This window comes from Pygocentrus nattereri, chromosome 9, assembly GCF_015220715.1.
Source record: "Pygocentrus nattereri isolate fPygNat1 chromosome 9, fPygNat1.pri, whole genome shotgun sequence".
NCBI lineage: Eukaryota > Metazoa > Chordata > Actinopteri > Characiformes > Serrasalmidae > Pygocentrus > Pygocentrus nattereri.
In genome coordinates, this window is record NC_051219.1 from 11,965,066 (window position 1) to 11,991,903 (window position 26,838).

Here is a 26,838-nt window from a genome sequence, read left to right on the forward strand (position 1 = left end):
CGAGCTGCCCTTTAAATCGGAGACTCTGATCATTATTCAAGAACGATTCCGGCTAGTGTTAAAGAGGAACATCCTCAGATCCAGATAAGCGAGCTCTGCTTCCCTGTCAACATTTAATCCCATGATCCAGCCTGAGCTGCAGCAGAACAGCACAGGCATTAAGGTACAAAGAGTAGCGCATTTCACTAAAGACCAGACAGTAAGTGACCGAGCACAAGCATATCTTTAAATTACTCTCACCACCTCTGTCACTCTCAGGGCCGAACAACACGGTGACACCTCTTTCTCAATCTCCCTATACAATTTCACAAGCACAAAATGGTGGTTGGTTAGTGTAGTGGTTAACACCTCTGCCTTCTACACTGTAGACTGGGGTTCAATCCCCTACCAGGGCAAGCACCCTACACTATACCAATAAGGGTCCTTGGGCAAGACTCCTAACACTGCCTTGGCCTACCTGTGTAAAATGATCAAATTGTAAGTCGCTCTGGATAAGAGCGTCTGCCAAATGCCGTAAATGTAAATGTAAATGTGTTCATTTGATATTTTGTCCATTTTCCAAGTGTCACAGTGATGTGTTGTTAAGCTGTGATGATGCGGTCTCCAGCTTGTTTCCATCAATTTAACTTACAGCAAAAGAACAAAATGCTTTATCATGGCGACATTTTCCAGAACAAAAAGCTCTTGCTGTATTGAACAATATTGGGCTTTATCAGCTTGACATTTCCTTCAGCGCTTTCATGCACACTGCAGACCACTTACACATTTTCAGCACCATTCCTGAATATTTCTTTGTATTTTGTTGGTATTTTGTATGCAAGAATTATAAAAGAATCACATTTTTTTGTTTAGTTATAACGATTTTAATATACATTTTATATAAAAGGTCAACGAATAACGAGGCAAACACAATAAAACAACAAAATAACTGTATGTAGGGGAAATCAATGCCTCATTTATCGAAGTTGCATATAGTCAAATCTGATTGTAAAGTGAGCTCACACAAATTTCAAAAGCAGTTTTGTTATTCATAGGTTTGATCTTTGGCACGTGTACAATCAAACTCACATTTGGCAGGAGTGTGTGCAAACTTGACCGTAATGGTTTAACAACCTAGAACATGCTTAATTTGAGGTTAACTAACCAAAACTATTATCAGTATCATATATAACAGCAATAATGAGATTAATACTAATAATTTGTGCATGTGGCAATCCAGTACAAAAGTGGACTTATTTTACGTGCACACTGGTATAAACAAACGCTGCAACTGCTCGGTGTTTCATTTAAAGACGTATTATAATGTGCTTGTTTCATTCTACAGACTCTGCCCAGAAAATAAACAATACAAACCGCAACTAATGCAGAAGCATCTCAAACACTGCAATAATACAGCACTTAAATCTTGTTATTTTAGGAAAATAGCCACACTAAAAAAGAATCACATCATTCTATTATTAAAAAAAATGTATATAGTTTGTTAATTTCAATTCTTCAATTATTCTTTCTAGTGGTTGCAATCTTTAAAATGTGGTCAGTAGGGGGAGCTGTGCTCAACCTCAAACTCTGTCCACAGGTACAGCCGCTGGCTCAAGATCTGCTTAATGCTGTCGTTTTCTTGCCTCCCTACTGAAATATCTGGATGAATTAGTGCATGCTTCATGTAGATGCTATGTAAATAAGATGCTGGTATGCTGGCGCTTGATTTCCCGCACTGAAACCGATTCCTCAACTGCGCTCAAATCTCCGCTCGTTTCCGTACCGTACAATATTTTCATTAAAATTAAATGACAATGCCAAGAGAATGGAATTAAAAGTTAGTTTCTGTCAGATTGGTCAAGTTCAACCTATTGGCAAATATAAACCAGCTAAACAAAACAAAAGGATGTAGAAAGCCTGCCTGGTGAGCTGGACATATCAATCTGACATATCTAGCCTAGCTGGAGTGTCTCTAAAGAGATCAACCTTAAGTGCAGCATCATACCTGCAGTTGGTCCTCTAGGGCAGCGGTGGCGCTCTCTCCACTGTTCTCATCCACCACCACTACCATATGAGTCAGAGAATTCACCTTCACCTGCTCTGCCTCCAGGTCATTCTGCAGAACCTAAACATGAACACAAGACAGTAATAACAGGTTAACCAGGACGGCAAAGTCAAAGGTTATATTAGAGTTCAGTGACATTCGCAATAAAAGTCAGGTGAATGTTTTAGGGTTGTTGTTATGTTCAGTGTGGTGTACAGGCTACACAGCAATACAAATACTGAGGCTAAAAGAATGAAAGATTAGATGAGAGAATTCCCTGTACAGTGTAAATTAACAGTGGTTCTCCATCCTGGAGTTTCACTTCTTACAGTTTCCCCAGCTCACAATACACAGTAACAGTATCAATTTCAACATGAGCATTCTCAATAACGGTGTAAATTAGAGAAAATTAACAGTGTACATATCAGTCTAGAGAATTCTTAATAAAATCATAAATTACAGCAGAAATATTACACTAAACATTCTCAATAACGGTGTAAATTAGAGAAAATTACCAGTGTACATATCACTCTAGAGAATTCTTAATAAAATCGTAAATTACAGCAGAAATATTACACTAAAAATTCTCAATAAAAGTTTAAATGTGAAAATGAACAGTGTACATATCAGTCTAGAGAAATATTAATAAAACTGTAAATTAAAGCAGAAATATTACACTAAAAATTGTCAATAACAGTGTAAATTAGAGAAAATTAACAGTGTACATATCAGTCTAGAGAATTCTTAATAAAACTGTAAATTAAAGCAGAAATATTACACTACAAATTCTCAATAACAGTGTAAATTAGAGAAAATGAACAGTGTACATATCAGTCTAGAGAATTCTTAATAAAACTGTAAATTAAAGCAGAAATATTACACTAAAAATTCTCAATAACAGTGTAAATTAGAGAAAATGAACAGTGTACATATCAGTCTAGAGAAATATTAATAAAACTGTAAATTAAAGCAGAAATATTACACTAAAAATTGTCAATAACAGTGTAAATTAGAGAAAATGAACAGTGTACATATCAGTCTAGAGAATTCTTAATAAAACTGTAAATTAAAGCAGAAATATTACACTAAAAATTCTCAATAACAGTGTAAATTAGAGAAAATGAACAGTGTACATATCAGTCTAGAGAATTCTTAATAAAACTGTAAATTAAAGCAGAAATATTACACTAAAAATTCTCAATAACAGTGTAAATTAGAGAAAATGAACAGTGTACATATCAGTCTAGAGAAATATTAATAAAACTGTAAATTAAAGCAGAAATATTACACTAAAAATTGTCAATAACAGTGTAAATTAGAGAAAATTAACAGTGTACATATCAGTCTAGAGAATTCTTAATAAAACTGTAAATTAAAGCAGAAATATTACACTAAAAATTCTCAATAACAGTGTAAATTAGAGAAAATGAACAGTGTACATATCAGTCTAGAGAATTCTTAATAAAACTGTAAATTAAAGCAGAAATATTACACTAAAAATTCTCAATAACAGTGTACATTAGAGAAAATGAACAGTGTACATATCAGTCTAGAGAATTCTTAATAAAACTGTAAATTAAAGCAGAAATATTACACTAAAAATTCTCAATAACAGTGTAAATTAGAGAAAATGAACAGTGTACATATCAGTCTAGAGAATTCTTAATAAAACTGTAAATTAAAGCAGAAATATTACACTAAAAATTGTCAATAACAGTGTAAATTAGAGAAAATTAACAGTGTACATATCAGTCTAGAGAATTCTTAATAAAACTGTAAATTAAAGCAGAAATATTACACTAAAAATTCTCAATAACAGTGTAAATTAGAGAAAATGAACAGTGTACATATCAGTCTAGAGAATTCTTAATAAAACTGTAAATTAAAGCAGAAATATTACACTAAAAATTCTCAATAACAGTGTAAATTAGAGAAAATGAACAGTGTACATATCAGTCTAGAGAATTCTTAATAAAACTGTAAATTAAAGCAGAAATATTACACTAAAAATTCTCAATAACAGTGTAAATTAGAGAAAATGAACAGTGTACATATCAGTCTAGAGAAATATTAATAAAACTGTAAATTAAAGCAGAAATATTACACTAAAAATTCTCAATAACAGTGTAAATTAGAGAAAATTAACAGTGTACATATCAGTCTAGAGAATTCTTAATAAAACTGTAAATTAAAGCAGAAATATTACACTACAAATTCTCAATAACAGTGTAAATTAGAGAAAATGAACAGTGTACATATCAGTCTAGAGAATTCTTAATAAAACTGTAAATTAAAGCAGAAATATTACACTAAAAATTCTCAATAACAGTGTAAATTAGAGAAAATGAACAGTGTACATATCAGTCTAGAGAATTCTTAATAAAACTGTAAATTAAAGCAGAAATATTACACTAAAAATTCTCAATAACAGTGTACATTAGAGAAAATGAACAGTGTACATATCAGTCTAGAGAATTCTTAATAAAACTGTAAATTAAAGCAGAAATATTACACTAAAAATTCTCAATAACAGTGTAAATTAGAGAAAATGAACAGTGTACATATCAGTCTAGAGAAATATTAATAAAACTGTAAATTAAAGCAGAAATATTACACTAAAAATTGTCAATAACAGTGTAAATTAGAGAAAATTAACAGTGTACATATCAGTCTAGAGAATTCTTAATAAAACTGTAAATTAAAGCAGAAATATTACACTAAAAATTCTCAATAACAGTGTAAATTAGAGAAAATGAACAGTGTACATATCAGTCTAGAGAATTCTTAATAAAACTGTAAATTAAAGCAGAAATATTACACTAAAAATTCTCAATAACAGTGTAAATTAGAGAAAATGAACAGTGTACATATCAGTCTAGAGAATTCTTAATAAAACTGTAAATTAAAGCAGAAATATTACACTAAAAATTCTCAATAACAGTGTAAATTAACAGTGTTAAGAAGTAGAGAATTCTTAATTACAGTGTAAATTAGGTACAAAATTAACACCGCAAATTTCAGAGATAGTGATAGAGAAATAGTGAATACTGACTGTAAATTTTAGACTGTAAAGCTCCCAATTACACACTAAATTAATGTAAATGAAGCATAAATTTTAGGTTACAGAATTCTCAGCAACAGTGTAAAATAGCAAAATGTAACAGCCTTTCAATTTCAGAGAACAGAATTCTTACTAACAGTGGAAATTAGTAAAAATCAACAATGCAAACTACAATTTACAGAAGTCTATAACAGTGTAAATGAGTGAAATTTAGTGCAAACTTCAGACGAGAGAATTCTCAATAACAGTGGGAATGAGCTCAAAAGCAGACTTGCTCTATGTCTGAGACTCATAGTAGAATATTCAGTGAACCTCTGACTCACTAACTCATTAATCGCTAGTCACCACTGTGATTTTCCACATGGCTAAAAGCAGAAGAGGAGCCTGCTGGGAGAGGTAATCATGAGAAATGAGGCGTTAAGAGAGAGTTAATGTCTTTCTATTTAAGCAGCCACTGCCTCTCTAATGCCGTATCAGTGCTCTGAGGATGGTTTAAATGCTGACCAGATTCTTTACGGTCTGTGTGCGTGTTCATTCTTCTTGTTGAACACACTGAGATCTCTGGTTCATCCATTCATTATCTTTCTCTCCTCTCCTCTTTAAACTGCCTCTCTCTTTATATCTCCCAATGATGTAAATCATACAAGTGCTCTGCTTCATCAAGAAGCTTTTTCATGTACTTGATCACTGAAGAGGAGCAACAAGCCAAGATATTAACACAAATACATGCACACACACACACACACACACACACACACACACACACACACACACACACACACACACGCAGAACAGAAGTGTGAGAAACTGATCACTCATTAACTCAGAGGAACGAGAGTGGAATGGAATGTTATTAAATGGGATAAAGCACTGGTTAATGTGCTGTTTCAGGGCAAAAACAAGTTATTATTGTGGAAAAATATGTGATCACATGGGGGAACAAAGAGTAATTATGGAAAAAACATTATTAATTGGAAAAATGTGTGATCACATGTAGAGGGAAGGTGTTATCACATGTGGAAAAACAGGCCATCGCTGTGGATGAGGAAAACAGTGTAATCACATGGAAAAATGTGTAACGCCATGCAGAGAAATTGTGTGATCACATGAACATGTGATTATCCCACGTGATAAAGCTCTGAACACATGCCTTTTCCGAGCATGGCATCACATTTATATAACTGAGATAATGTTTCATGCATTTACTTGTGATCATGTGGCTTTTAGGCACTTCATAATATATATTTTTTTCACAAACTTGGAAAAATAGGGGAAAAATGGGGGAAAAAATTGAATCACTTGAAAATATGATGTGGAAAAATGTGTGATCACATGTGGAGGGGAAGTGCCACAAGAGGAGAAAAAAAATATCACAAGGAAAAAACATTGTGATGTGGGAAAAAAAACACGGTATGGAAAAAATGTCATCTGGAAAAATGTTATAATATTGAAAAAACGTTATCACGTGGAAAAATGTGTGATTACATGTGGGGGAGGGGGGTCATCACATGGAAAAATGTGATCATGTGAAAATGACATGCCTTTTTCAGGGCTTGGCATCAAATCTAACCAAATATTACTGAGATGACGTTTCAACGGTTTATTTGTGATCGTGTGGCTTTTTGCCACTTCATATTATATATTTCACACATTTGTAAATAAAATCATCACCATGTGGAAATCATGTCATCACATGTGGAAAGGCACATCATTATATGAAGCAGGGCACGCTTCTAGGACATCAGAATGACAGGACTCAAGCACAGCACTCAAGACGATCTTCAACCAGTAGACCAATAGCAGACTGGCTCCTCTTACTACTATGGTTCCTCTTACTACAGCAGACTAAGCGCTGCTCAAACTGCTACAGCCTCCTGCGAAAAGCTGATCTGCTAGAAACGAGAACGTTCATCACAGAGCTAGAACATGAACCAAGAAAGATGCCAACGTTAGCAGAGCTCTACAGGGTGAGGCTAGAAAATTCATCTGACTTCCTGAAGCTCAGTCAAAACCAGTGAACAGAACAGCCATAGGAGAGAATAAGTTGGTGATGCAAGCTTGGAGCAAAACCAAAGGGATGAAAGCAACAGGTATGCTGGTGCTAGGCCATGGAGTCAGGCCACATCAGAATGTTCTCTTACTTTGTGCTGCTCTACTTGGGCCAGATACCCCTCCATGCCTCCTGCCATCGGCTCACTCTCCATTTTACGGATTCGCCCTTCTGTCTGCAGCAGCCAATCAGAGAGCTGCTGGAGCTGCTGTTGCTGAAGGTCCATGAGAACTTCGTGAAGTCTAAAAAAATCAAAAGACATTGTGTTCACATGTATATCTAACTTGACTGCACCTGGTTCTCTTTCTATGCATCTGCTTGCATCGATGTTGCTTTAAAGCTCATGTTGGTAAGTCAGGGTCCCCCCCGTGTGTATACGTACCTGGCCTGGCGGTCCATGCTGGCCACTCGGAGGGTCTCCCAGCGTGAGTTGAGGAGAGTCATCTGAACTCGGATCTCCTCCTCTTCCTCCTCACTCAGGTTGCCCTGGGCGATCAGCTGGTTTCCCGCCTGCAGCACGTTACCCACACTGCTCTGATGGGCCGTCAGCTCCATCATGAACGCCTGCGGTGGGAAGCAGAAGGAGAGAGGTATGAGAACCCACAGCAGATACCATGACAATCCATAACAGCATGAAACACTGCATTTTCCCTTCTATCAGACAATATCTAGCCTCAACGTTTGAGCTGTTGAAGAATCTCACAGGGTGAGCTGGAGGTCATGAAGTCCAGAGCAAGGAAACCAACATCACCCTTTTTTGCCTGCAACAGTTTTGCTCTACTTAATGAAGGTATAAGGAGCATTTCATCTTAAACAACTTTTTGAATAAGGCAAAACAAAAGGCAGCTAATCAAAACAGAGCTCATTTACATATCAGTCTTAAAGGCACAGTAACAAAAACACCCTATTTACTTCAGGCCGAAAGTCACTCTTTATAGTGTGAACAGGGTGGAGCTAAACTGCTGTAGGCTGAAAAAAGGCAAATGCCATTTAGTTTTTGTGACATCACAAAAACAACGAACATAAAACAAGCTGTTTTGGTTGCCATATATATGGACTGTATGGACTGTATGGACTGTATGGACTGATGGACGTTACATGTTAAAACTAACAATGTTCACCAGCCACATCAAACTGTTACACTAAAAAAGTGAGAAAAATTCTGTTTACCACGATATGGGCTCTTTAATCTGAGAATTTAAAAACACTAGAGAAGTTTATGGCCTTATCTGATGTTTACCAGTATTTAAGAGGCTTCAAAAGCACTCTGCAATTTGTTGACCATAAACTGCTGCAGTGCCTAGACAGCTCTGAACTGAATATGACCTGCATAGTATATGTGGCTTGTTACACCTGAGCTATACTAACCAGCTTCCTTGGGTGTTTATAATTGGTTAAGTGATCAAATTCAGTGGCTGCGGATGCTCACTGGGTCACTTTAGCCAGAGGAGAGAGAACATCAGTACAGCCATGACAACCTCAGCAAACAATTACACTGCACAGACAGATCACCCTGGTCCAGAGAGAACGTGATACCAAAGAAAGAAAACGAAACAGACTGATGAATAGTGAATAAATGAGACGTAAAACAGAGAAGCAGCCAATCAGAACAAAGCCAATTTACATATATCAGCCTCAAAGGCAAAGTAATAATTTTTTTTTTTTTAAAAAGCAGCCTGTTTAATTGTCAGGGAAAAATAGAGGTTGGAATGGCAGGAAACACAAACTTGTAAATGTCACAGGTGCATTTAAACCAGACTACAAATGGACTCTTGAATTAAACCTTCAGTTCGGCCCTGTTTCTTAGGCCAACTAAGAGCTTAGTTGTTGTGAACATGCAAATCCAGCGTCTGATGTTTAGAGGGAAACCTCAGAGCTGTTGCCGTGGGGAGCAGCAGGTTAGTGCTTCTAGAAAAGCCCATTCTTTGGGGGATTAGCAGAGCACTGTTTGTTTGACCTGCTTTTGTACCAGCCTGAATAGCTCCCATTTGTGTTCACCTTACAAACAGGAATGTAAACCTCAACATCTACTCCTGCTAAAATCCCACCCCCAGACATTTCCCTCTCGCTTACTCCATCACTCATTCAGTGATGCTGCTCCACTCTGTGGAATTCCTCACATTCCATACATGTCCAGAACATGTTTCCCAAGCAGAGAGAAGGAGAGTAGGAGGGAGGCTCCAAATTCCTTGCGGAGAGACTGGAGGTGTGTACAGACTAAAATGTGACAGGGTGACCCTCTCCTCATCCTCAGGTCTGATGGAAGCCACACTCTTCGAGCTCTTCCATTCAGATCCACGGTCCTGGTCTTATGTTTGCGCTGTGATTAGTGATGGTGAGTGCGCATTGAAGGGCTATTTCAGGCATAAGTGCTAATGTGATGAAGAATTAGAGCTGCATGGTCCAGGCAGAGTTACTGCAATTACAGTCATACGCAAACACAACACACCCCTGGTCAATTATTTAATCAGACGCTTTGACTTTTAAAGTAAAAATAAGTGAACACATTCTCTACAGTGAAAAAACTCAAATGCATAAAATAGAAAACGCACCTAACCTTTGAAAAGGCCACATTGTGTTTCATATTTTTTCTCACAATGTGTTAAATATCGCAAATATACAGTTATTGTGCATTAAATGTGCAGAAGATAGTGCTCTGTCCTTAAACACATTGGTAAATCCTTGATATGACATGATTTATGCATTATTTTTGCCTCAAATGGTTTATGTTTACTGGATCATGTAAATGCTTTCATTCCAAAACCACAGAAAGTCAGCCAGGCCAGTCAGGATGTTCAGAGCATGTGATTTGGTAAAGCTAAGGTTTCTGTGATATAAAAATTGCAAAGACAAGCATCGTGAAAACAATTAAACCACACATTGTGGAAGCCTACAAGTAACAGAAGTTAGCAGGGCATCTGAAAGCCAGACAAGGCATTCAGTTTTAGCCATTTTGGGTGAACCCAACCCTATAAGATATGTGAGATGGTCAGCGCCCTAACCAAAAAAGTGATTCAGGCAAAAGTCAGGGCGACAGGTAGCACAGGACACGTACACGTGGAGGATTTGCCAGTCGAACTCTGACTGATGCCATATGAACTGTGTGTCTCTAGAACTTCTCAGTTTCACATTAGCTGGCATTTTGTAGTAAAGTTCTTCTCCAGGCTTTGAAAACTAATAAAAGGCAGCCCTCAAATTGAACACACTGAGCTGATACTTCAGTTCTAAACACTACATTGTACTTTCTTCCTCTGCAACATTAGCATTCCCTTAAAATACGTATGTGGAGCTGATAACTATAACGTGCTTGCGTGCCCCCTGTACCTCATGCGTGTGGAACTGATCCTTAACCTCCTCCACGTCGTCAGACACCTCGTCCTGCATGTGGAGCGCGTCCTCGGCGGACAGCAGCCAGGTCAGCACCTCCTCGAGAGTGGCCTGATACGAGTCTAGATCCATCTCTTCTCCTCCCTCCATCTCCACCTCCGTCACCGTGCTGGGGGTCTCTGCCCTCATGCTGCCCGCCTCCTCCGCCTCACCAGCCAGTCCCTGCAGGCACAGAGAACAAAGTTAGAGGCAACAGCCAATACAAAAAGTAAAATTCAGCACTTTTTCAGAAATGTTCAGGAAGCGTTCTGAACGCGGTTTGTGTTTTCCAACAGATCTGGCTGTTGGCAGTAAGAATCCATTTTTAGGTTCCAAAGATGAATCCCTAAAATGCGGAAAGTCATGAGTAATGCTCCAATTAAGGGTTGGGCAATATGGCTATTTTATCGTATTGTGATAAATTACATGACAAGCTGGGTATGGCCTGGACCGATATCAATTCCTAAATGATACCTGATAACTTCTTTTTAAATCACTAATTGAAAGTGGGTGTGGCTTAAACCAGAAATGACTGAAGGTCGGTGGAAGTGAGCACCCCAATAGGCTGCAAAGTAAGACGTTAATTCTGATGTTAAATCATGTGTGTCTTCTTCTTCTTTCGGCTGCTCCCTTTAGGGGTCGCCACAGCAGATCATCAGCCTCCATCTTGCCTATCCACTGCCTCCTCTACTTTCACACCAACCATCTCCATGTCCACCTTCACTACATCCATAAACCTTCTCTGAGGTCTACCTCTTCTCCTTCTACCCGGCAGCTCCATCTCCAACATTCTTTGCCCAATATATCCTCTATTCCTCCTCAACACATGTCCAAACCATCTCAACCTGGCCTCTCTGGCTTTATCTCCAAACTGCTCCACCTTCACCGTCCCTCTGATCTGCTCATTTCTAATCTCGTCCATCCTTGTCACTCCCAACGAAAATCTCAGCATCTTCATCTCCGCCACCTCCAGCTCAGCCTCCTGTCTTTTAGACAGAGCCACAGTCTCCAAACCGTACATCATAGCAGGACGCACTACTGTCTTGTAAACCTTCCCTTTCACTCTTGCTGCTATCCTTCTGTCACACATCAGCCCTGACACCCGTCTCCACCCACTCCATCCTGCCTGCTCCCTCTTCCTCACCTCTTTTCTACACTGTCCAACGTTAAATCATGTGTGCATGGAAAGTAATTTAGATAGGAAATCAGCAACAGGGACATTAATAAGAATGACTGTTTGGGTACTGAAATTTGGTACGGAATGACATGAAATATTTTAGTACTTGGTAGTATTAAGGTTATTCAGTTGGTACCAAGTTTTGAATGACAATGTTCTTACACCACTCTTCACACTTTCTCGCCCCCACAGGATGTCAGCCGATATCACTCACAGTTAGCACTTACAGTTGACTGGGGCAAACCAAGCACGGCAGAAATTTCACAAACCTACTTCTAGCAAAGGCGGCAACCTGTTACAGTGCAACAAGATCAGTACAACTCATTCTACTGCTAAGGTTCATCTATGGAGATTGCATGGCTACATGCATATATATGATATATATACAGCTGTCAGCAGTGGGCGTGGCTAAAACAACTGAACTCAATTAGGAGGGGTGTTCATTCATTTACCTAAACATCATTTGAATTAAAACATTCCATGAATGGGGACTAAAAGATGAACTGCAACTGGAAATGTTGATTTGATTTGAGGGGTTTCACCTTAAAGGATCGCAGGGAAGAGATCAGGCCTAAAGCAGTGCTAATGGTAAATGAATGGACGTAGAGAAAAAGGCAGACAGAAAAGCATATCAGGAAATACTTGAGATTTAGGTAAAACGGGTAAAACTGCATAGCAGATATCAGTGCAAAAACATCCGCGTTCACCTGCAGTCAGGAGGATAATACGCCCATAATCCTTCTGGCATTTTCAAACAGGACATTTAAATATCAGTAAACACCCAGGCCACAAAATGTCAAGGGAAAGCTGAAACATTAGCAGGAGCGTGTATGTGGGCGCAGAACTGTAACAGGAGCAGGTTTTCCTTCATGGCATGAATAGCATTGAGTTTAATGATCATTGAAGTGTGTTCTGTGGAGGAACACACACCCCAGCTCTGCCCTTCTAAATGACCAAGAACACAGCGCCGCACCCAGTCATTCTGGGAAAGAGTTAATGGCAGTTGAGAGATCAGACAGGCTGTCCAACACAGAGACCAGTGAGACAGGAGACAGAAAGGCCTTTAACAGAGCTCAGACTAACATCTAACAGTTATAGAAAAAAATACACAGTACAATGTAAACAGCATACACTACAGTGGTTACTCATCAGGAATGATTGGTATTGCTGACATGTTTCATGCATGAGTGTATATAAAAATCTTTTAAGAGAGATGGACAGTGCATTTAAGAACTGATTATAGCTGATATCCCATCCAGCATTTTCTATTAGTGTTGGCTCAATACAGATACCAGGTATTGGATCAGTACCATCTCTATAGGGGGCCAAGTAAAACGCAATGGCATTCCTTATGAACGGTGGCTTCTCAATCATGTTTACATGGTAACAAGCTGAATGTGAAACGGGTGCGTTTTCATCCATTGTGAGTAAAAGAACGCAGAGCATCTATTTATTGAGACACATCATGGATCTCACAGACAATGGTGCTAACTTCTGACTTGGTCCCACAGTTGTACACAAAAATCTGGGCACCCTATGTCATGTTCTGATGATGTTCTAAGGGAAAACAAACCGAACACATTCTCTACCCAGAAAACACATTTGCACATTTTAAGCACCATGTCACCGTTGTGGGTAGAAAACCTCGTATCTCCAAAATGGCAACTTCACAGGAGAAGGAAAAACCTACCTTACTTTAAATGCAAGTCAATGGAACCAGACTTTTCCCCACTTCTTTTATGGCTGTTTCTTTCTGTCCATTCATCATGAAATGTACAGACAATGTAAAGGACAACAGGCATTTTCACATTATGTCAAAAACTGAAAAACAAGTTTTTCTTCCAACAGCAGCAATATACTGCTTATTATTTTATGTTTTATTTATTATTTTATGCTTTAGTCCAATAGGTTTTGTCCAACAGGTCCAAAATATTAAAATACAAGTTATGAACTAATATGTGCAGGAAGAAAGTCCGGTTTAAGTGAGTTCCTTGCAGCTTACATTCACTTCCAACATCGACAAAACGTCATTTTCCCAGCGGTGCACAAACTTATAAGCACCTTCAGAGAGCGGTGATGAGTAATGTTTGTTTGTTTGACTTCAAGTTGTGTCTTGTCAGTTGGCAGCCATTGAGTATCAACAGTGAGAAAGCAAGACGGCTAATTAGCCAAATTATCCACTTCAGACTTGTAGTGTAATAGTTGCAAACACTCTGCAATCAAGATATTAAACTGTTAATCAGAACACATATATATATATATATATATATATATATATATGTATATGTGTGTGTGTGTGTGTGTGTGTGTGTGTGTGTGTGTGTGTGTGTGTGATCAGCTAAAATTCCCTGACCTAGCTCAGTCAATGTGTACACAGCTGGCAGTGAGTGGAACCCTCAAGGTAAACTAACCACAGATACACAGTTGACCTCAGCACTTTCAGTGACCAACATTTCAGTTTCTAGAGGTGAATGACACTCCGGTTACTCCACAGACGTGTGACAGCAGCTTTATGAACACACTCTTCTGACTGACACTGACATGTGCACACGCACACACCCCTCACAGGTATATGAGGCTGCGCTGACAGACAGGACAGGCCTGTTAAAGAGGAAAACCTACCACACAACAATGGGAGGAAGCTCTGACCTCTCCTGAAGAAAAGAAAAAAAAAAAAAAAAAAGAGAGCACAACGAAATGCAAATCACCGCCCTGCTTCAGTTTCTCATATAAAGCTTTGTTGTTCTGCTCAGAAATACCCAGAATGCCCTGATCAGGGAGAAAAGGTCATCAACTCAAAATATTCACTGGCATTTTCGAGCAGAAACCCACGAAACAGCTTTGTTCATTCAGTCCAGTGACCGAAGGCAAGTGTCAGTACGCACGCATTAGAGAGCGAGTGAGCGAGAGGGGGACGGACGAGAGAGAGGGACCGCGCTGGCTGTCGTGGATTTTTAGGGAAATTGAATGGTCACAGAAAAACCTGTGCCTGAGTACCAAACAACGATGCTGAGATATCGTGGTATAGAAACACTGCTGACGCGTGTCACACTGCACTGAAACTAAAACCAGACAGTCATTTACATGAATAGGACGACATGCGGCCTGTTTTACAAAGACTTTTAATTCCAGTCAGTCAAAGAGAGCAGAATACTCTATACTATACAGACTTTCGCCTCCGTTTCCGTGCGACTTTCAGCAACTGCTTCATGAAATGTGCCCAGACTGTGAGACAAGCGACCAAAACTTCTAATGTGCCAGAAACTCACCCGGTTGTTTGACTGCTCATGCCAGTTAATCTGGCACGGCCTCTACCCTCACACTGCATGGCAAGTTGAAACTGGGACCAGCCCTGAAATTCAGTTAACTACGACCAAACTGGGCCTAAAACCAGGCTAAAATCTGGCTTAACTTATCAAGATATTACACTTCACTTAAACACCGCTGAGATACCCGTCATGGTATAACATGGTATATAACATGGTATAAACATGTCATGGGAGATGTCGTATGATGTCATAAGTTGTAATGTTAGTAATATAACAGTGTCCCGTCACAATTACCAGCATTTGTTGTGACAGGTCAATGTTTCATGATATTATGATGGCTAACTACACTCACCAGCCACTTTATTAGGTACACCTTGCTAGAAAAAGGTTCTTCTTGGCAGACTTTCAACAAGGTGTTGGAAACGTTCCTCAGAGATTCTGGTTGGTTATTTGAGTTCCTGCTGCCTTTCTATCATCTGGAACCAGTCTGCCCGTTCTCTGACCTCTCACATCAAGGCATTTTCGTCCATACAACTGACCGCTCACTGGATATTTCCTCTTTTTCGGACCGTTCTCTGTAAACCCTAGAGATGGTTGTGCATGAAAATCCCAGTAGATCAGCAGTTTCTGAAATACTCAGACCAGCCCGTCTGGCACCAACAACCACGCCACGTTCAAAGCCCCTTAAATCCCCTTTCTCCCCCGTTCTGATGCTCGGCCTGCACTTCAGCAGGTTGTCTTGACCACCTCTACATGCCTAAATGCAGTAAGTTGCAGCCATGTGATTGGCTGATTAGCTATTTGTGTTAATAAGCAACTGAACACCTAATAAAGTGGCTGGTGAGTGTAGAGTACATAACAAAATATTCCATGTGACCGTTATATTACTGAACACAATCTGACCGCTTATGACTTGTTTATGGCATGGTTATGTCAATGTTATGTTACAAAATTACTGCAAATAAATCATTTTTAATTACACTATTTATTACTTAATAATGTTTTGGTGCTTCCTAAAATATTAAATAAAACATTCTGAAATATTTATAGTGTCAAACTTCCATCACTGGGGCAGTGCCCCTCTTGTCACTGGGGTGGGACCCTCAAGGGTACATCTCAGTACCTTTAGTCAGGGAACACAACTGGACCTTAATCCAATGAAATTCTATTGTCTGAGCTGTACTGACTCCACACCCCGTCTCACCTCCAGGCTTCTTATTTTATTGTTCTGTTTTAAACCATTAGGTTATGAAAAAATACTAATATCTACTTTTCACCTGGAAAAAGGTTCACAACTGGTCCTTAAAACCACTGCTGTACCTTTGAGGGCACATTTATATTGTTTGTATCTTGATGATTAAAAAACGTACCTGCACAGAACCTTTATTCATACCAGTGTAGCATTAAAATTAAATGAAAAAATGAAATAAAATAACAAGAATCAATAATACAAAAAAAATATTGCAAATTTTTGAATGTAGAGTACGTTTTTCTTCGGGATGAAGGGTGGCTCCGTTTAGATAGCTGTGCATTTTGCCACAGAATGAGCCAAAGGTGGAACGTGGATGCAAATATTCCTGATTGTAACGGAGCACAGCAGAGATAATGCAGCTGATTTTATTTGAAATCTTCCTTGAAACATTTTGAACGTCTCCACAAATGCATACACGTCAGACAACTGTGTGAAAAAAAACTGTAAAAAATCTATTTTAATTCAAATGAAACATCTAACCCTTCTGAGTTCATGATCCAGTCAATGAACACAAGCCCAACGCCACCACTTTGACACTTCCACTCGCTTTACAGAACTCTTGGTGCTGTCTGGTTGGACTTTCACACCAGGAGTCTACCATCAGTGTGATGTTGTGCTTAAAATGCTTTTCTTTGAGACAAACATAATATCATTAAACCTTTTATGAAGGAACCTAAAGAACTTCACTAAAGTTCACCAGTAGTTGAAGTGTCCAAATACCTTTTGGCACAACTGGATGTATGTCCTGACATTGCAGGAAAGCAAACGTGAGTCTGCATATTTAAAAAAAAAAACTGTTTTCACTGTTAAAAAGTGTTAAACTGAGCAAACGAGTGAAGACAGTGTTGCCAGGCAGGCTCACAGGGTTAAAATAGCTGGGGCTTGGCAACACATACGCGCCTAAATCGCAAACATATGGCAGATGATGATTCTCTCATAGCCAACTCCCTATTTATTCCTAGTCATTTCAAATATACCATTTATGGAACTTCCACACGAGCTCTAGTGGCTAAACACAGCTTAAGCACCATATTGTTCCAATAATAGCCTTCGTACAACACAGAAAGCAGGCCATTAATGGTGTCTTTAAAACATACGCCTGACATTTATTAGTTACAGACTGTACTAAGTGAGCTCATAATCTAAGCAGAGGAAATTACAATGTCCCCCACCAACCCCCCGGTGTTTTTAGAGCTGACATACTGCGTTCTGACCGGCTGAGTGGGCCCCTACAACATGACCGCAGATTTTCCAGAACTTTCTCCAGTTGTCCCCATCCTGCTGCAAGGAACAACTCAAACTACCAAAGAAAATGGAACCTGAAATACCACCCATGCTGGGTAAACCGGACATGACATGAAGAGGCAGGTGTACCTACAAACTACAGCACACCTGTTAAGCTTCCTACCTGATCAACGTTAAAGATTATAGGCTAGTGGGACTGAAAAAGCACTCATATACACAACTTTAAAGTCATAGTTCTGACAAATATGAAATTCACACATATTCCCTTTTCTACAAATTCTAGACGAGTTTGGTGTTTAAAGCTTTCTTTAGTTTGCTATGAAGCTACGAGGCTAATGTAGCTAACAAGCAGCATTAGCTCAGCACCATCTGCAAGCCTAAAACACCAAATGCTTTCCATGTAAGGTTGAAGGCTGAGTTTTCTCCACTTCTTAAAAAAGAGTTCTCAAAGTTTCAAAATGCTGTTCTACCGCAGCCCGACTGAAGTCACTGTGTTTTCTGATGTTGAAAGCGTAGGTTGTTCAGGTCATGGCATTTATACAGTATATTGTGCCTATTCAGCCTGCAGCAGTTTAGCCCTGCTCGTTCACGCTGAAGTTATAAAGAGCGTTTCAGCCTGGACTGCTTTTTGAATTAAGCGCTATACACGGCAGCCAATCAGAAGGCAAGGGGGGGGGGGTGCTGGAGCCTATCCCAGCAGTCTTTGGGCGGAAGGCAGGATACACCCTGGACAGGGGCAATTTAGCATGTCCAACTGGCCTGACTGCATGTCTTTGGACTGCAGGAGGAAACCGGAGAACCCGGAGGAAACCCACACAGACACGGGGAGAACATGCAAACTCCACACAGAGAGGACCCCGGTCACCCGGCCGGGGAATCGAACCCAGGCCCTCCTCGCTGTGAGGCGACAGCGCTACCCGCTGCCACTGTGCCGCCCCACCAAAACTTTATATAAGGAAAAAAAATACTAGAACAACACAGGATACGAGTCCTTTAAAGACTCGGTTATGCGTTTTCTGACACTATATGATACTGAATTATCTAATCATGGATGAAAGTACGTTGCATATCTAGGGAAAAGTCGTATCGGTCACCTTGAATCCTGAATTTGTCTTGGCTGATCATTTGGGGTCACCAAACTACTGGTTTAAATACACGTGCAGAGAGCCACCACTGAAATATGTGCTCATGTGCAAAAGTTTAAAACAGACTCAAACCAAAGGGCTTGCAGTCAAACAGTTCTTTAGCAGTAGTATTTAAGCCCTGTACAGTAGCGGGACAACAAGGCTGCTCTGAGTGAAAGTTGTGACTCACTCTTACCGCTGGAAAAAGAGCTGGGAGAAAGCTGGAGGGGGGGATGGAGTTATTTCAGAGCAGTATAACACACAGAGCCCATTTTCCAAAAAAACAGCCCCACCAGGATCTCTCACTCACCACTGTAATGGCCTCCTCCTGCCAAACTGCAGCCGATGAACTGCAAATTCCTACAGAGGCTCAACTGACCGACACACTGTACTGCACGTTTTGTCTAACTTTCTCATCTTATTGGTGTTTTCATTCAATAATTTTCACCGTCGTTCACTGCTTTGCAAACAGTCTTGTCTTGGGCGGGTACGTCTTGGTATGATACAGCAGCACAAGCATGCTGATGTAGGCTGTCACTAGCAAAAGCACTGCAAAGGTTCAGAGGGAACCCGGAATTTGAAATGGACCTTCTTCAACCTTCTAAGTTCATGTCACTCGTGATATTAGACACAATTCATCACATCACTAAAAAGACAGCATCCCTGTTTGGCCATAAGCATTGATTAAAGTTTAGTGTCCTCTGAAATGTCTTCTGAGCTTCAATTACATCACCTCGCACCAGCAGGTGGGGAAAAACAATACTAACCAAACATCCAGCGAAGTGCCCAGCGAGCTCAGTGACGCTCCCTGATATCACGTTTATGTCGCTAATAAATGATGACTGGAAGGAAAATGAGTAACGATGCAGAGCTCAGGCTGACTCTGAATGAATGTTCAGATGAGAAAACACTGATGTTGCTAATTCATGAATGAATGTGAAGAGTCAACAATCAGAGTCACACTCACTTGAGGTTACCAGCGTCCACCGTTATCAGTCACGTCTGAGTTTTTGGTTGATCTAACTCTTAACTGCTTTGCCTAAGGGCACAACAACCGAAGCCAATACTGGACAACTTGAGCAAAACCATGTTTCCTGTGCGCTGAGGTACCACCTGCCCACAGTCTATAGACTCTAATTCTTTTAACATATAAATGGCACCTTAGCTGAATTCCTCTTTCAAAGTGAAACAAAACGACCAAAGCCATATCAGTCTCTACATTTCCTGTAATGCAAGGGTGTCCAAGCTTTTGCAACTCACAGCTCACACAACTGACCACAAAAGCTTCCGCATCCAATGAGAAGATTTAATCACCCTGATTGTTTAAAATGCACCAAAAATTAAACCATAATTATATAGTGCTTTTCAAAAAGCAAACACCACAGCCATAACAATGCAGGATGCGGTCAGACCAGCGCCTGAAGGATGTTCCAGTGGTCCGCAGCAGCTAAAGGGGTTTATTTACCTGTGAGCTCAGAGGCTGGCCTTCGTCCACTTTATACTTCCGAGGCAGCGTCTCCACCTCTCTGATGTCATCCATGGTGACGTCATTGGGCAGAACGGCGAACAGAGACGTCACGTACATGATGATAGACTTTTTGTCGGGCAGCTGTACGGCCACGTCTAGAGAGAGCACAAAGCAAGAGAGGTGGAGATGACTGACTGATACAGATCATGTTAGGAGGATTTTAAAGCGCTCATATCTGACCATTATCTTATATTTCAGTCGTCCCCATGATTTATAATTTCAGCTGAACCTCTCTTTATCCCTTAGAAACGTTACCGTGCCTTTAACGACCTCTGCGCTGAAACGCTCCTGAAACGCACTGAGAACCTGTGGTCAGTCCTCAAAAAGAGGGTGAACAAACAAAAACCCAGAAACTCTGATCAACTCCAAGCACTGATTAGGCAAGAATGGGTTGCCATCATTCAAGATTTCGCCCAGAAGCTGATATCCAGCATGCCCAGGCGAATTGCAGAGGTCTTAAAGGAGAAGGGTCAACACTGTCAATATTAAGTCTTTGCTTACACTGGATGTAATTGTCAATAAAAAGTTAACACTGTATGGAACGCTTAGAATTGTACTTCATTATACCACATAAAAAACTGAGGCAGCAAACCTTGTGAAAACCAAAATTTGTGCCATTCTCAAAACTTTTGGCCACGACTGTACAAGGACAGAGATATGGGGAAATATTTCAATTGATCAGGTTAATTAAATACATTCAGGTTTGCCTTTAAGTGGCCTGCAGAAAGAGGTAAACACTGACCGGGATCAACGTAGTTACACACTCGTGCTAACTGCCATCTTGAGGTTAAAAGGGCAACCATTCCACTCTGAGTGAGCTTTCTTCACTTACATAAACAGCCTCTGGTCTGATGTGGGGTGTGTGTGTGTGTGTGTGTGTGTGTGTGTGTGTGTGTGTGTGTGTGTGTGTGTAGCAGGTCTGTGAGGGCCCTCTGATTGGTCATGCACTGTGTGTGCTTGTATGAAAGAAAATCCATGTAATCCAATCAATTCAGTTCATTAGACAAGGTAAGTGTAGCTGCCTTCAGAGTGCAGAGTGAAGTCTTTCAGGGCAGTTTCGACATTGAATCACTGCTAATTTACATTACATTGCCACCAACCCTTTACTAAGTGTAAACAATCATGATGCATGGACCAATCTACCATTCTCCTGCACTTTAACCTTTCCCGTAATTCATAAGTGAAGCCAGTTTTTGCTTTCCGATTACTGTTGACGTTCTAGGCGAGTGAAATAATGGACACACGTTGCTGATTTTGGGGTTTTGTTTGCATCATATTTGCAATATATCCTATTTTTACAAGCTAAAATTATTACTCTTTAGAGGATATTTCCATTTTAAAGCTGCAAGCAATGAAATGAAACTTGCTGCATTACTATTTTCCAAGTTTCTTTTCCAAGACAAGCAAACAAATGGGTGTAACAGGGCTGAAGTCTTACCCTCAGGGTCCAGCAGCTTCTCAATGTTGAGCTCATCTTTAGCCAAGGTGAAGGCATGGTCCAGTCTCTCCACTGGAGACAGGGCCAATATTCGCTCCCAGCTGAACGCATGAGGCCTGGAGAGGAGATAAGAGGAGAGAAAATGAAGGAAACCTGAAAAGTTGTGGAGAACACATCACAGCACTGCAGACTCTATAACAAGCAGCCTGCAGGCCACAGACTCTCCCTGGGTCTGTGTGTTTGAGCTGTCTCCACTGGTTGATCGATGGGAGCCGTGATTGTCCCAAACACACCATGCAGCTTATGAACACATGCTGTTGACCTCTGACCCCATTAATAAGCTCAGTGCCCTTTCCCAAGAGAACTGAGTGCCAACCGTGCAATCATACACAACTAGAGCACGTAGCAGAAAGAAGAGTGATGTCAGAGCGCAAGAGGAAGTGAGTGTAACCACGTTTTATTCAGCAATGCACCAAAACTGAAGTCAAAGGGTTCTTTTATATATAGTTTGCTGGTCAATTCATCCGTATGAATGAATGGAAATGAACTAAAGGAAAGATACCTAAGCAAAATAATGATAATAATAACAACAACAGAAAAGTTAGACTTATACAGTCTAACTTTGCTAGACTTACAGACTTTCACATACCCAAGGTTGATTTACAACGTAAGGGAAAAGAAAAACAAGAGAGGTAGAAGAACGAATGGATGAAGGTAATGAAGGTGGGAGCAGCAACACTTAAAGACCTGTCACCCATAGTGGAAAGCCTGATCCTAGGAACAGCTAGAAGACCAGAATCAGAGAATCTTAGACTGCAGGACGGGGCATGAGCAGGTGCAACGCCATGCAAGGCATTAAAGGTTAACAGCAGGACTTTGTAACAGCCGTGTTCTGTAACTGGTAGCAAGGCTAAGTGATGAGGCCTGGGCAGATTTCTTAGTGGACACTAAAGACTCTGGCTGCAGAATTTTAGATGAAGAGTTTTAGAAGGTAAATCACAGAACAGCAGCCCAACCTAGACGGGATGAAAGCATGCGCCGGGATTTCAGCATCTTTGGAGGTGAGCATAGGGCGAAGCCTAGCAATATTGCGAAGATGGAAAAATTGTAAGAATTGGGGGGAAAAAAAAGCTTAGTCAAAGATTTAATATGTGGAATAAAGGTCAAATCACGGTCAAACAGGACACCAGGTTTCGCGCAATAGAGGATGGGCTGACTGGAGTATCATCAACAATAAGAATGCAATTCTAGATAGGCAGAGACTGACCCGGTACCAACAATCACAAATTAAGAGTTCAACCAACCAGCTAGAAGGCTAACTCCACGTAAACAGCTTGCTAAATAATTCTGAATATTAAAAATATTAAACATTAATTCAGCTACTGCTGAAAAGTATGCAAGCTTAAGACTGTACAGCAGCTGAAGCAGGCCGGGCCCGTGTGTTTTACTGTTTATCTGACGCTGCTTAAACTGTTTGAATACGTTCAAACAGTTTGAAGGGAACCAACAGCGTTTACTTTTGTGGTCAATGGTTGTGGTCATTTTCCTCTTTCGATTTTTTTTTAACCTGAAGCGGTGCAGTATGGCGTTGAAGGCGAGTCCATCTGCCCAGCTGGTGGTGAAGTTGAGCACGTTGACGTTGTCATGGTTACGGGTGCAGTTTCTGACCCAGCTCAGGAGGGTCTTCTCACTGTTGGTCTGCTGCAGACTGGACATTACATCCTTCATGATGTCTTTAACCTGCAAAGAGTCACATTAAATCACACACAGCTTCTGGATCGTCTGTGAAAGACACAGATGAACGTCAATCTGAAAGAATTCCTGTTTTGACTAATCACAATCAAAAACACACCCATAATGCCATATTTGTGAGAACCTCTTTATGCCTGTAGCCAAGAAACACTACACCCAACCTACATCTAACATAATCCTGACCTAAACCTTAATGACAAAGTTGTATTCGTGGTAAAAACAGCAGGTTTTCCGAACCTCGTTTACACACAATTGTCATATTGTCCTAAAATCACAGCGTATTGGAAACTTCCCATCAAGTTGGATGTACCAAGCCAACACTATAAACGTGAGAGAAGCCACAAAGTTATCATTTCAGCCAATGCTAAAATGCAGAGGAAAAAAGTGATTATTAACTCCTTTGGTTAAAAAGCTCAACAATAAAAGCTCAAAAGCCCCACAGAGGCTCTACAGAGCTGATGTTTTCAAGAGTTAACACACATTAATAATATTCAATTATTTATTTTTGTGTCAACATCAAGCCTGTAAGAAGAGGCTTTTTGGGTTTGCACTCCCTCTGGCATAAATGGAAACTGTCCTAGATATGTTTATATGTACATGTACTAAATATGTGACTGTACCGCACCAAATATCGATGCTGGTCAAAGAGCTAAACACAAAGGACAAGATTGCCAACGAGGGCAGTTCGTGTGTCCACACACAAACTGTGCAAAAGTCTGAAATCACTGCTTTCAACAATATAGACATAATTTCTCGCAGATATTTCCCACCACAGCTGGCCACACTTACTCCAGCTAATCGACCTCTTCCCAAGTCCCTGATTGGCTGGATCGGATGTATTAGAGTTAAGTAAGGGGCGAGGCAGCTTATTGGATACAGGTTGGAGCTAAACTCTGCCAGAAGAAGCAGCGCTCCAGGACCAGGGTTGGAGACGACTGCACTAACGAATTCTAATTTGAATAAAATAGCAGCACACAGGATTCTGACGATTCATTCCAACCATTTGGACTCTAGCAACTGTGTGTGTCCTCACCTGCCAGTGAAGGATGATGCTCCAAATGAGTCCAAGTGTCAGTTTATGATTCCCATCAACGATGTCTGTCCCTCCGATATTCACCAGCTCTACCTACACACAGAGAAAGAAATAAACAAGAGTGCATCATCGATATTTATCAACTCGCGCATCAGAGACACAGTAGCACAGTAACAATCCCGTCGGTTCAGAATTAAGGTCAGATCCGAGTCTTTTCAACTATTCTGGTGACCGGAAAAAAAAACAAGATGAATCAACCAATCGGGGTAATCTACAGCACCCAGCTGGTCACATCACCCTATAAATAAAAATAACGAGTGGGAACAAGATCCTAGTGTGTAACTACGACTCATTAAGGTGGGGGAACGAGATGATTAAGTTGTAGCCACGGCTTAGTAGGGTGTGGAATCGAGATTATGCCTTGATAAGCTGTGATCAAGATTTAATCACCTCATTCCCACGTCTTGCTTGTTGCGGCCACTCATTATGATCCCATTCCCTCACTTTACTAAGTTGTGGCCATGATTTAATTATCTCGTTCCCATGCCTTACCAAGTCATGGCCATGCCTTATTTTTATTTACACAGGATGTTGTCAGAGGGGCTTTGTAGTGATGTGAAAATGTTTAAATTGTGGCAGGACTGGCCCAGGACTCATGAATGGGGTAGCTCATAATGCTTTACACAGCAGCTGTAAAGGGAAGGCCCAACCCTTGGACAATATGAGTCAATCACCTTGTATGTAAAAGGGATAAAGCTATATATTTTCTTATTAGTTGAATTCAAGACTGCAAATTAATGCCATTTTGATCAGATTGTGTTGTATAATGGGAAATTACCACCTGCCAATACAGCTACAGACCAACAAACTGAAAGGACTTTGGTGTGGCCTTTAATTAACACAGCAGAAGCTTTACATCAGGGACACCACGCTGGAGAGGAAGAACTAGCACCGCACTAAGACCACCTGATGCATAGCTACTTGGCAAAAGTAAACAACTCTCTATAGCAGGAGTGGGAGGTGGTCTGTAAAACGGTCATATTCTAATATGCAAAATAAAGAATACATAGTTTGAATGTCTTACAAACGAGTCTAAACTTTTTTCAAAGAGGCCATAATGGACTATATCAAAATATCTTACAGCCTGCCGTTGTTTCTCCAAATATTATTCAGAAAAGATACAAAATAAGAAAAATAAATGTGTCCACACATAACACACACTACTCATAGCTCGCCATGAAACCGCGTTCTGATTTCCAGACGCCTTGAAATTGGTTCCTAAGAGGACGTGAGCAAAATATCCACTATTGTTGTGACGTCTTCATCAGTATGCTGTTGATTATGCATCTGAAACCTAAACCTAGCCCTTCTTTTTTAATCAATGAATGGTGAGGTTAACATGTACAGACATATGAGATGGTCTGATAAACCTTAATCAATCTGATGAGAGTTAAATCAGTCTCTGACTATTCATTAACAATGCTAATGCAATGCTAATGCAGGCCCTTAAATCAGGGTATCACTGCTGGTTATCTACTGTTAATTGGGCAAAACGGAAGGCAAGAAAGTGCAGCAAACAAGTTAAACTGCGTACATACAGACTGCGTCCCGACGGTACAACACAGTAAAGGTGCCTAACGTACACGTTTCCTCTTACCTGATCACATATAGTGCAAATTAGCTAATTAAATCACAAGCAAAGCCTTCAAGCTCACAGCTGGAAACACCAAGCAGTCCAGATCTATTGTCATTATTCCAGCTGATGTGTTTGCACTGTGAAAGGAAAGAAGGCCAGGTGTGTTTGTGTGGTCTGGGCCTTCAGACTGGAACAGCGCGGCTTTTAGCAGGAGGAGGGTCACCCAGAGGTAAAGGACCAGGTCATGGTTACATAAACCACTTACAGTTATTATTTCCTGAAGATGGTCCATAGAAGTTTGAGATAGGCATCTTTTCCTTAGGTAAGCGTTTATCTCATCTATGCTATTGAATATGAACTTCCACTATTGTTATGGAGACAGCTTGCTTGTTTATTTTTGAGCGCGGAGGTGGTTGTCGTTTCATCCTCTGGAAAGCTGTTTAGACAGCCGGTTTACTACGTAGACGCATTGAAGGAACATGTCCAGCTTAAGGAAATGATTTAAGAAAGCACATAAGGTGCAACTCACTTTAAGTGCCTCTTAAGAGCAATGCTGCTTTATGCTACTAGGGATAGGCAGTAAGCAGTAATATCCTTATGTGTATGTATATCTTAGTCTTTAGTCATTTTAACGCGCTTTCTAAAATAAAAACAAGTATAAACATTATAAAGGAACATCCTATGCTCAGTGTAACCCTGCAGAGTGGTGTGCATCTGTCACTAACACACTCAGAGGCCACGTGGGGTGTGATTATATGTAAACACTGCGGTGTGCTCGCTCATTCCGGCTCTCTATCGTTCTCTACTAGCCATTTGTTCCGCGCTGTGTTTTGTCTTGCTTTCACTGCTGCTCCTTGGTCCTAATTTAAGGCCTAACTGGGCCT

General features: G+C 40.3%; 1 protein-coding gene across 6 annotated transcripts in view; it reads right to left on the reverse strand.

Moving 5' to 3' along the window:
* The window catches only part of utrn (utrophin), a 327,694-nt gene that overhangs the window by 246,159 nt on the left and 54,697 nt on the right, over positions 1-26,838 (reverse strand). For all 6 annotated transcript variants that reach the window (XM_037541492.1, XM_037541493.1, XM_037541496.1 and 3 more), the window contains 8 exons: positions 24,319-24,411; positions 23,101-23,273; positions 21,534-21,649; positions 20,033-20,190; positions 10,459-10,683; positions 7,517-7,698; positions 7,226-7,376; positions 1,985-2,104 (listed from right to left, as the gene is read on the reverse strand). In XM_037541492.1, the coding sequence (XP_037397389.1) occupies positions 1,985-2,104; positions 7,226-7,376; positions 7,517-7,698; positions 10,459-10,683; positions 20,033-20,190; positions 21,534-21,649; positions 23,101-23,273; positions 24,319-24,411 (1,218 nt within the window). The remainder of the gene's footprint in view (positions 1-1,984; positions 2,105-7,225; positions 7,377-7,516; positions 7,699-10,458; positions 10,684-20,032; positions 20,191-21,533; positions 21,650-23,100; positions 23,274-24,318; positions 24,412-26,838) is intronic.